The 12,231-nt window shown below is 40.4% G+C and overlaps 1 protein-coding gene across 1 annotated transcript in view; it reads right to left on the bottom strand.

The window, feature by feature from the left end:
• The window catches only part of LOC140936964 (uncharacterized), a 42,846-nt gene extending 32,850 nt beyond the window's left edge, over positions 1-9,996 (bottom strand). The window contains exons 1-10 of the mRNA XM_073386476.1: positions 9,884-9,996; positions 9,724-9,806; positions 7,719-8,245; positions 7,247-7,414; positions 5,984-6,025; positions 5,632-5,694; positions 4,838-4,909; positions 3,376-3,456; positions 2,910-2,957; positions 444-497 (exon numbers count right to left, since the gene is read on the bottom strand). Of these exons, the coding sequence (XP_073242577.1) occupies positions 444-497; positions 2,910-2,957; positions 3,376-3,456; positions 4,838-4,909; positions 5,632-5,694; positions 5,984-6,025; positions 7,247-7,414; positions 7,719-8,245; positions 9,724-9,806; positions 9,884-9,894 (1,149 nt within the window). The 5' untranslated portion in view covers positions 9,895-9,996. The remainder of the gene's footprint in view (positions 1-443; positions 498-2,909; positions 2,958-3,375; positions 3,457-4,837; positions 4,910-5,631; positions 5,695-5,983; positions 6,026-7,246; positions 7,415-7,718; positions 8,246-9,723; positions 9,807-9,883) is intronic.
• Positions 9,997-12,231: the final 2,235 nt, after the last annotated feature.

Raw genomic sequence — 12,231 nt, 5'->3', positions numbered from 1 at the left:
GTCGTTATTACTGCCTCAGTAACCACGTTACTGAGGGAGTAATAACGACTCGAAGTAATCGGATGACATTCTGGCTATTTCTCTCGGGGAGATTGAGATCAAGAATGTTTTTTTAGAACAACTATCCGTGCCTCAGTGTGTGCAGCCGGAACGAATAAGAGTTCTGGGTGAGATTGGATCCAAGGTGAAATAAAGTGAAAAGAAGGTAGGTGCAAAAATGGTTATGATGACATTCTTCTGTTACTAATCACACACAATACGTGGGTTAGCAAAGACAACACAACAGCAAATGAGAACGCGAAAGCGCGTGGAAATGACTGAACGCGACTTCCGGTGCTGAATTTGCCTCTCTGCCATTGTCAAACTGGGCGCGCCGACCTTACAGATTTATATAGCCGGCAAACATAAATTTAATTTAATAAAGAAGACGAATTTTATCTTACGGGAGGTCCAGGGTCCCCTTGAGATCCTTTTTCACCCGCTTCACCAGGCAAGCCCTACAAAGAAAAGGACACATTTCAAAACAGTTTATTTTAAAAATCTTTCACCTAAAGAGTCGATCAACGGGACATGTAAAAAGTTTTAATCTTCAAGTATATGAACAAAATCCTACCGTGTGACTATTGAAATGAAGCCACTTTAGCAGTTCTTTTAGATCAAGAGTGCTCATTGTTATGAGGGTCTCAATGGGGTGGTGGTATTTACGGTTATCGGCTAAAATTATGGCTCTTTTACGGCTATCGGCTAATTTTTTTCAGTTACGGTTAACAAAAAAGTTAAAAATTAACTGCTTTTGTTTCAAAAAGTTAAATATTAATTAATCTGTATTTTTTGTATCTTTAAAGCAAAATAAAGGTCTTCAGATCATCTCGGGATGTGAAACAAGCTATTCTTTTGAAAAATTTTAACATTTGATAGATCGTACTTTTTATAAAGTATTCCACTTCTAATATTATTTTGCACATAGAAATGTCAATAGTCAATTTAAAAATAATCTTTGTGAAAAGGCAAAGCACACACGCGAACGTCCAACTCAAGGCCGGGGCGCGACATTCATTACAACAGAAATGGCCGTTTTCACACTAGAGACGGAGAATTATTCGTGTGAGACGGGTTATCCGTTTGATGATTCGCGTCAGATAGGTAAATACGTCTCAATTTGAAAATGGAATAGTTTTAATTTTGAATGAACAATCCGCCTGACTTTATCCTTCAATTTCGACGGACAGTTTGAAAACGGGATTATCCGTTCCAGATAGCCTGTGTACAGCCGCCCCCTCCCCTCAGAAAAAAATCGGAGAAGGGGTGTCTGTCGAGAAGGCGGAAGGGGGCGACTGTACACAGGCTAGTCTCAGACGGATAATCCGTTTCTAGCTCTAGTGTGAAAACGGCCAATGACATAATTCCCGTGTCCAGTGTTTTTAATGATTGTGAAGGACTGTACGGAACCACTGTCAGCCGTTGCCTTGCCCCGTAGGCCTCATTATTTCGCGCGGCTAATGCGTTTCGGGTCACCTGGTCCGAGCGAGTTCGCCAGCGAAATGCCTTGACCGAGACTGCGTGGGAAGACGCCGTACAGGAACTAGGCATGGCATGGCAATGTCTACCGTAGCGTCAGAGAAAAACAGGGAAATGTTGTTTATCGGCAACGTGTTTTCAAACAGTGAGATCTCTGCGTGTTGTTTCACTAGTGTTTCGAGGGCACGACCTTCTGAAAATCGCAAATATTAATCCCCAGCAAGCAGCCATACTTTCGCTATGGAAAAAAAATTAGTTCCCCGAGAGAATGGCGGAAATGGAAATGGGTTTTGGTCAACACCTAAAAGGCGCTTTACCTAACGTGCGTACGGTGTCACAATAGCCGGGAAATAAAAAAGGTAACCATAAGTGAGTTTAGTACCTTCCTTAAAAGTGGCAAATCTAGGGAACAATTTCTTTTACGGTTAACTCTTTTTTACCCTATTTACGGCTAACGGTTAAAATTTTTCAATTTTTACGGCTATCGACTAAATTTTTGGCCGGTTTACGCCTATCGGTTAACCCCGTTGAGACCCTCTGTTATGCTATGCAAAGAAATTCCGATTTCATTTGAACAAACTCAAATGGTGTAAATGTTATAAATCTCACTAGTATTCAGGGGCACTCAAGGAGGATATATTTCAAAACCATTTAACATAGCATTGTTGAAGGTATTTTAGTATTTAAACGGCAGTTATAGGCATATTTTTATCCCTTAAAAACTTTTCATCTGTTCGGATTTCCTAGCTGAAAGTCTGGTGGTCCGAAAACTATAGGGATCAAAACTTACCTTTTCGGAAATTTCAGCTAGGAAAAGGCTCCCGAAAATTCTAGGTGGCCTTTTTTAGGGTAAAAATCCGTTAAAAATGGGTAATTATACCATTTTGTAGATGTTCGAAAATCCTAGGAGAGGCAGGCAAGCAAGAGATTTTACAACAAATGTTCCGAAAATTCTAGATCTCAAATCGTCTTCCGAACAGATATTTTCCGAAAATTGCCGTTCGGTGCCCCTGAGTATTTGGTATTTCCGCATTTAATAATTTCTTTTCTGTACACTCTCTTCGCATCACGACTCACAACCGCACCAACTCTTGATGAGAAAACTTCGCCAATCTGTTATTTTGACAGCGGAAGTGTTGGAAGGGCTAGTCGAATAAGAAGATGCCCTGTGAGGATTTCGTATGTTTTAGCATTCGTTACGTTTAAATCTAACGTTACACCATAACTTTTTTTTTTATCTGTACGGTGTTTTCATTTTAGACTTTGTACTGTGTCTCTGTACTTTGCCACAACGCACAAAGAAGAAAATAGTTAGACTCTCGATATTGTTTGGCGGGCTAGAAACTCGCAAAAGTGGAACAAAACAAAAAGGTATCCTTCTCTTTACTCACTGGTACGCCGCGCTTTCCTCTGGCGCCGCGAGGTCCTGGGTCTCCTGGCTGAGGAAGGTAAAACGATGAATATTAAGGAACTAAACAGGAAAATAAAAAGTTAAACCACATCATCTTGACGCACTCGATTTATTCAATGGAGACGCTGAGAAAAGACGACTTTTTCATCGAGTGGACAGAACAGACGAGCTAAAAGGTAAACAATAGACCTGCTACATGTAGTAAAACAACTTGGCATCCCATATTTTTACTAACATAATGCATGGTAACACTTAAAAACACACACAGGTCGGTCGCTCTTCAGACTTCCAATGCAAAAGACTAAGAGTAAAACTAAACGTGACCCAGGAAGTTGGCAAATGTTCTCTACTTCGTAATCTTCTCTACGTCTAACAAATTAGTCCCTTCTGTTCGACTGATACAGGCTATCAGATTAAACCTAAAATTTCGCAAGTGAAATGCTTACCACAGACGGTGGTTCCACGACAAGACCACCGGCCACGGGGCCTGGACCCTTTTCACTTGATCCTTGAAGTCTACTCCATCTCTATAATTAATGAGAACAAAATTTTCAATTTGCTATCATTCTTAATAGAAAGAAAAACTGTAACGGATGTCTAGTTCAATTTGGTTAGTATAGGTAATAGCATGATTTTTAGTGACATTTGGCATAAATACCACAAGTGATATTTCGAAATTGTTATACGTAATTTCACGAGCCGCTAGGCAAGTGAAATTTGAGACAATTTTGAAATATCACGCGTGGTATTTATGCCAAATATCCCGTACAAATCATGCTATTATTTGTTTATACTACTTCCCGCAAAATTTTTGTAATATTCACATGTGGGTATTGCAAATTAAGCTGAAGTACCAGTGTTCTAAGCCAATCAAATTGCAGAAATTTCTCATGTGGTAGTATAATAATGCCAATTACGCGTCCGTATTGACTGTGGAATTTGAAACCAAACTGAGCTCTGCGTCAAACAAACATGTCTCCCATGCAGTATTCCAAACGTTGCAAATAACAAATACAAACTTTGAAAAACTGTTAGGTCAACAAGTTTTTCAAAAACCACAATTGCACAATTGCAATCCGTTTCAATCTTCTTCAAGTTTGTACATCGGTGACTCCTTTTGTATTTGCTGTGTTATTTATAATACCTTCTTTTACTGTTTTGAGCGGTTATCTTTATGTTTCACCAGAAACTCATAAGGGCTTAAAACGTGCAACTCGCGTGAATGTTCATTTTTCTAAGTAATATTTGGAAACCCTCGCTGCGGCCTCAAGAAAAGTAATAAGTTTAACAACAACTTTGTACATGCACAACGCTTTGTTGTTTATTTTTTTCCCGTCGACTGCACGACTACGACCTGAAAGTGCCTAGTTTAACGTTTTCGTGGAGGGCGAAAACCCAACACAAAGACTTTCTTTTTCTTTTCCTAAACATTCTTACACTCTTTAGAGTTCTTTAGTCGTTGTTGCTTTTGCTCTCTATTTTTTGAGCGGGCGCGGGAATGTGGAGTAAAATGACGTCACGTCGTTTACGAAGTTTGATTGGTCAGTTATTCTTCCAAATATAGCACTTGTTAAATAAATATTTACGAGCATCGGACAAAGCAAACAAATAAGAGTTGCACGTTTCAACCCTTTATAACATTCCTTAGTAGTTTCTGGTTTCACCCAATTTTTTGTGGCAGTTCCTACTGTTTGAACTTTGATAAATTTCGTGACAAACCTCCTTTACGTTAATTTGCTAGTGAAGCAGGACTAACGTTCCTTATACGTTACAAAACCTGCGCATTATTGCCGTGCCTTTAGAGTTGCCGAAGATCGTCGAGATATTTGTCAGCAATGCCGTTGCTTCCTTACTCTTTTCAAGTCTTTCCAGGATATTAGTCTTAAATCAAAACATTATTTCACTTACGACATAAATTCCATCCCCTGGTGGCCCCGGAGCACCCGGCTGTCCAGCTGTTCCAGGGGGTCCTGGAAGTCCCTGTAGAAACAAGACACTTCGTATTAGATCAACCTGTATTGTTCATCTGGATTTATAATTATGGTAAACTTTAAAAATAAGCGTAAAAAGAGGACTGCAACATGAGAAGGATAAACTATAAACTCCAAGCAACCTTTTGACCGCTACAATACTCGAACGGACCATCTTAAGGACATTGCTGATCAGGTGAAAAACACAACAACATTTCAAAGTTGTTTTGTAAGGGGGTAAGGATTAGCGCAGTCTTTTAGCGTGCGACCTTCTGTTCCGGAGGTTCCAGATTCGATTCCAAGTTGCTTAAAATAGCTTTAAATAACCTTAAAACGGAGAACTTATGGAGAGAAGATGATAAAATGAGCGCACCGTCAGAATTGTTTAGTTTTAAATACTGTTTCCAGCTACCAACGAAAAAAGAAATTCTTCCCTCTCTATACTGTCATAAATAGTTATTCGTTATTTTCTGTCGCCCGCATCTTGTCGGTGATCTAAGATTCCGTTTACGACAAAGGGCAAACGTCAAAATAATTGAGGTCAAATGCAAGTTGAAAATTTCTCAAATTAGGACATGAGCAGGTAAAACCTGTTCAAAACAGTTCTTATCGATGAAACTAATTTGTGTGTATATATAATAAAACGTCGACAACAAGTAAAGGGAAACCTTGGTCACGTGGTACAATTGACGTTTGCCGTTTGCTGTAACTCTCGATCATGTTAAAACAAACCGGTGATCCTCTTTCTCCTCTTGGTCCGTTGTATCCTTTTGGACCCTCTGCTCCCGGTGGGCCCTGGATTTTTTGTTTTTAAAAAAGAAATAAGCTGATTTAGTTTTAAAAGGAAAAATCAAAAGACCAGTTGTTTCAAATCGCATTCACCCATTGCAAGTCACTGAGAAACACTAAATTCAGATGTGCTAAATCTGGCACTAACATGATTATTATTCGATTCGTCATTTATAAAGTTCTAAAGTTCTTGACAGGAACTACGTTTTTGCGTATCTTAAAACACAAAAAAGAAAAAAACGCATCCAATGAACCAAGCAGATAGAGAAAAAAATGGAGAAGAAAAGAAGCATACCGCAGATCCTGGGGGGCCGGGAATTCCTCTTTCTCCCTTGATCTGAAAAAAATATAAAAAAACTTGTTAGTCTGTTCGTTACTTTACGCACCGTACAAGAGCTTCTGTCGTTTGACAGGAGAGTTTCCTATTATAATTGCAGCCAAAATCGAAAACCTTGCTGCTCCCATTTACATGTAGCTAAACTAGGAAACACAAATAATTGGTTTCATCAACTGAGATGATAAGTTTCATTGTAAAAAGATTCAAAAGCTGACTTGAGTGCTAGCCCTTCGTCAGAGCGAATCAACTAGGAAGGAGATTTGTTTCGAATGGACTTATCTTTTAGAACTCTATAGCTGTGATGATTTTTATCTTATTTACTTACTTCGCATGCATGTATGTATCTTATTTTCAATGCATTGTCTTTTGTCTCTTTATCGTAAAGTAATGCGGTTGTAATGCGCAGCTGATCATTTTTATGCTAATTTGCGCACTATAAGTTTACGAAATAATGCTAAATCTTCTTTTCAATACACTGTTAACAATAACACCACATAATACGCAAAAAAGAAGAAGAAGAAGAAGAAAAGAAAGAACAACGTATGGACCTTTAAGACGATATTTGCGGTTGGTCACCCATCCAGTTCTTCACCCCGACCGACAGGGCTTAACTTGAATGCCGTTACCAAACCGAGTTTCGCGAGGATTTTTGCGAGATACGTATTTCTAGTTATTATTGTTATTTGTATGGTCTATAAGAGAACAAATAGATTGCATGTTGTAGAGCGTCAGTTCAGTAACAGATCGGAGATGACGTCAAAATGTGTTTTATACGGTTTCATAGATTTGTATCGTGTCGGCTTATTCTTTGCCTTTGTTGTAAATAGCACCTGCTACATTTTTTTTTCGACGCCTTTGCTCGCTCAATCCTGAATAAGCTGGCAAGCATTTTCAAAACTGCGCGCAGTGTTCCCGTGACGTCATCCATGGGTGTCTGTACTTTTAAAACACAAGCGCCAAGACCAGTCACTACTTGCGTAGCATTCAGTTCATTGTACAAAATAGATCAAAAAGTGTTATTGTCTTTTTGTCCAGGAGTGCGGACTTTCGCCTGGAATTCAGCCGTCTCCTCGAGTCCAAACTCCCTAGAGAGACGACGCCTTTTTCGCGAGTTTGTGACTCGAGTAGTCGGCTGAAATTCAGGCTTACGGGATTTGTAACCGTAAACAAAGCTACATTGAGGGTACTTCGAGTTGCTTATTTCACATTGATGTCACTTACGTATCTAACGTTATTGACGACTTGAACATTACTGGATGGCCTCCGTTGGGCGGCACCACTCAGGAAAGGTGCATAGGGTAGCGGACTGTCACAATCGGGTGTGAAATCCTTACAGTAAGAGAGAACCTCGAACACATCCGGAGCAATTAACAGCTGCTGTAGAGAACCCTAAAAGCAAAGAAAACTCTTCTAAATTAAATCTGACTAATTTTTACTTTACCTTGAAATTAGAAAGTTTTTCACTTTACTCATTCCGATATTTCCCCCGTCCAATTCCTTTCCAAGATGTCAGTTAGGAGCTATCTCTAGCTTCGCTCAAAACTGACAAACTGCAAACGCGAACGAATCATGTTTATCCGACCCTTTCATGTTTAGCGTTAGGCCTTCTTTTTTTGCCAGCAATGCAAACTGCCAATTCCTCGAAAAACCGAAAGATAAATGCCACGCAGTCTCTGGGACGCTTTGCTCTTACCTTAAATTGTCCGCCTATCCTCACATTGCTGTTCTGACTGAAGCTCGGCTTAAAACCCTTGGGCCTTCTCACTCGCGTTTTTGGCTTAGCGCAGTCTAGTGACAAAGCGAGGTGTTTTCTTCTCACTGCAAACGCAACTCTGTGCCACGCCCCATCTGCTATGCTTTCTTGGACTCCAGCGCGCACCGGTGCGGCCCCTCTCCGCCTATATTCAAATTCTATAGGGTTCAAACTGAAAGATAAACTTTGATCTCCGTCGCTTATCGTGAATAAGTCCGCAGTATTGTCAGGTTGCACTTTCACTGTAGCAAATACTACAAATTCCTCTGGGATACCACTAGGAAATAGTGACCCAGCGGTGGTGTTTATTACTTCATCAGTGGAAGACAGATCGTACGCAACATCACGAGCCCTCTGGTCTTCGGAGAAAGGCAGTGGCCTGCTTTCGCAAAGTCCGGTCGTCTCGAGGTTTAACTCAAGCAAATTCCACTGAAATTCCTGCACCAGATCCGCGACTTCAGCAGTATCTAAAATTGATGATACAGTTATTTTTACGGTGTAAGTTCCCTGAAAATTCTAAGGAAAAGAATGGTTAATATTCCACGAACCATTTGAGTTACATGTGGAGTTTACAAACGAACGTAAGGAAATTTCTCTACAAATGGGTGTGTTTTTGCTTTAATTAGTACTTTCTGTAGAGTGCTCTGAAACAGATTTTTAGACCTTCAAGCATACAAAACATTTTCTCTCCAAAAGTGTGACAAAAAAATTGAAAGTATTTTATTTAGTTAAAAGTGTGACTAAGCCAGTGTGTGGTCGCGAAAAATAATTAACTATAGCCAGATGCTGAGCCAGATATAATTTTAATTGTTTAATACTCAGAAACAGAAAGGCCGTAAAATTTGAAAGAAGTAAAGAGAAGGAGAAAACCAGGTCCGATATTTATGAGAGATGAGCTGGGCATCGTGCGCGTGTTGTAAAGAGGTGAAAGAGGTGTCTACAAGTGCGTCGGGAGATCTCACTTAAAACAATGATTGACTGTTTCCTTTGGGATCACGTTTCGCTCGGTGAATGAAAACAGCAATTTTGTTGCAAGAGGCTTCTGAGCATGGAATCATCGCATAATAAAGAACGAAATTATAACATTTCGCTTCTATTCTCGATGACAAGAGTTCCAATTCGGTTGCACAAAAGTCGAAGTACAATTGCCGACGCATTTTCACTCATCAAAGATTTACAGACAATACATCATTGTTCTAAAGGTTGTTACAGTGTGCGCAAAGCAATTCTCTATTTGCTGAGTGTAATTATCCGATGAAGTTTAATCATATCTTTTTCAAGGTTATAATCTGATACAAAACGTAAACAGGCATATTTATTGGACGACAGAATTTTTATGATATTCTGTCATTTCTAATTGAAAATAATTTTGTAAGTAAATGCACCGTTATATCTTACCCCTGGATCGTATATAAAAAGGTTGCTCTCAATGTTTTAAGCAAACAAGAAACGTAACTTCGGAACCGACGGTGATGCTGATAAATATTGGTGTTATTCGCTGAAATGTTTTAAAATTGGTCTATCACCGTCCACGAGAAAGAAAGTAAAATAATAAAACAATAATCAAGCGATGTTTAACCAACAGCAAACTTAGGTAGCAAATTAGAAAATACTATAATGATTTTCCGTGATTATATGAGCTGGAGATAAAAAGCTAAGAAAAGGGTGCCTTTCCGGCAATAGCAATGCAAGTCAAATCAGAAAAGAAAAAGATTTGCACAACGAGCTTACACCTCTGTTTTCACTCGAAGAACATAACAAATTGGCATTTAATAGAGATCACAAGTCGCCCATTGTTGAGATTGCATTACTCGAAAGGAGAGTGCAGACACGATCGCTTTATTCGGCTCTGTTTCACTAGTCGTCTATTATTTCCACCTATAGTTTTCCAAAATAAAGGCCATTACAACAACATCTAATAGAGCAAATAATATAAATGACCTACTTGGAGGAACGGCAGCGTCCTGGGTCGAAACGCCATGCTTCAAAAGCACGCATAAGAGAATAGCCGTGCTTAAACCCTGTATACTGTGGGGGAAAACGCATCAATTATATTGTTAAGCCAAAAGATTTCAGCGAATAAACTCTCAAGAGGCAAGTCTTACCAGGGAAACATAGTCGGCGACTTTTTCGGCCCAGCTACGAGGCCGCCAATTCTGCAATTTTATCAGCGGTGAAGGAGAATTCAACAACAGAGAGCGCTTTGGAGCTCATGTAGGGAGTATTGTTGGAAAAGAATCTGTCAGCGGATTGGTCGATACCGACCGCGCGTAATTTTATACTGATATAACATGTTGCGCGCTATATTTTGAAAAAACTTTGACAACAAACAGAAGATGACAGAAAAAAATTATGGGTAAAAAAACAAAAACAAAAACAAAACAAAACAAGTTTTATTGCGACGAGAGCTAAGGAGTCATATATAGTACCCTTATGTGAATCCTCTACAGTTGTTGTATAAACCCGGGTATTTACCTTCTTGCATTTATCATTTTTTGTCGCGAACCCATGTGCTTCCGAAAATAATAACTTTGTACCACTCTGCGTTAGTATAAACATTACGGACATAACATTATTATACTTTTAAAATTAAAAATAATATTTTGATCGATCAGAATTAAGACGTAATAGAGTTAAAATTTCAATCCAAAAAACGATAAAAGAGTTTAAATTTCAATCCAAAAAAAGATAAACGAGTGTTGAGAAATCCTTATTTAATTCCGCACAAAAGATTGCGTGTGGGGAGGGCAAGGTCGCCCTGGTCTCCTCCTTTGCACGGCCCCTGTTAACAGGTTAATCTTGTATAAAATAAATAAGGGCCGACGTACGAAACAAAGGTCCATCAAAAGTGCCTGATCCTGATAGTCCCGCCAATATTTCGTCAGGTTCGCGGAATAACTGAAAAAAAGGTCGAGAAACATTGAAGGAAAATATCATACCATAGTTTTACAGTCAGCATTCCTCTTTTAATCCCCCTTAATAGAAACGATACAATCTGTAACGCCGAAACGACGGCAAGCGTTCTTTCGGGTGTCCCTTCTATTTAGAAAATAGGGAGAGTGTAGCCTGCGGTGGACCGGAAATAAAAAGCTGACCGGATGTTGAATTTTGTGCTCATGCGCAGTGCGTTTTGCCGCGGTGTTGCCTGTGCCAGCCTCTCGGCAAGGGAGAATGAGCTGCTACAGTATTCTCTCTTGCTCTCGGTCAGTGCGAAAAAAGATCGATCGTTTCGGATCACGTGGTCTGAGCGTCGTTAGCTTGAGAAAACAGCCGCCGTCGTTTTGTGAATTCAATTTTGGAGGCAAGGAGCAGCGTTACAAAACAGAAGGCCCGGATCCTTTTAAAGTATCTAATCAGCTATAAATTAAAATATCGAACAAGAGAAGCAAGGCTGATTTTACAGTCTGGAGGCGCCACCATTGGTATATGGTTACCCCGTGACGGGGGACGGCTGAGAAACGAGCGGAGACAGCGGAGAAATTCCATACTAATGAACGTCACTACCCAGATCTGGGTAATTCTTCTGACTGGTCCTAAGGCGTGGCGTGAAAAATTTTGTTCCAACCAGGAGCCCATCAAATCCATTTGATGGGCTCTTGTTCCGAGCAATCAGAAGCACGACCTAGACCTGAGTAGTGACAGGTCATCAGTGAGGAATTTCTGCGCTTGTTCCTCAGACGGCTATGTCACCGAAATGCATCGACCAAGAAGCCTAAAGGACGTTGTACAGGGGCAAAGGAAAACGTAAAATGTTGGCAGTCGCTCAGAGAATTTCTGGCGGCATATTAGAATCCCCTGTAGCCCTAAGGAAGCAGAAGAGTAATAGGTAACCTCGTCTTCAGCGCTTTTTTTCCTCTTGTTGGGTAATCGGTTCCCCGGGGAGACTCCAATCATGAACAAAGCCTGCATAGCAGGCGTCAAAAGGGGTAGGGGATAGGGTAGAAGGGGAAAAGGAGGGAATTGGTGATTTTCTCCCTCCCCCTCCCCCTCCCCTTTTTGCGCCTGCCACCCAGGCTAATATGAACATTGTAAATTATTAAATTAGGTTTTGGGAAACAAACTGGGCCTCGCTCAACCGGCTCGTCCACAGGGCGCCCCTCCCATTTTCTAAGGCAAAAGCCCTTGGGACGAGGTCGGGCGTAGCTGAGGCCTTATTTGACCCCTAATGTAGACCATACTCCATCAAAGTTCGACGGTATTTGTTTCTTTTTATGTAGCTATTTCTCTACCAACATCCTTAAGTGATATCTTTGGTAAAAAGTCATTCGATCTCCAAGCGAGACGACAAGCACCCACACGTCACTTTTATATGATATATGGGAGTTCCCCACTCTCCCCCCCCCCCCCCCCCCCTCCACCCCACGGATTGGCTCGTGGCGAGGGAAAACTTCGGAGACGTGAAAGGAAAGATGATTTTTGGAAAGATTTCTGGGAGGCTGGGTGCTATCTTTCG

Source organism: Porites lutea, chromosome 5 (assembly GCF_958299795.1).
Source record: "Porites lutea chromosome 5, jaPorLute2.1, whole genome shotgun sequence".
In the NCBI taxonomy this organism is placed as follows: domain Eukaryota; kingdom Metazoa; phylum Cnidaria; class Anthozoa; order Scleractinia; family Poritidae; genus Porites; species Porites lutea.
The sequence above is the reverse complement of the archived record's forward strand: the minus strand, read 5'-3'. Positions and strand labels throughout refer to the sequence as shown.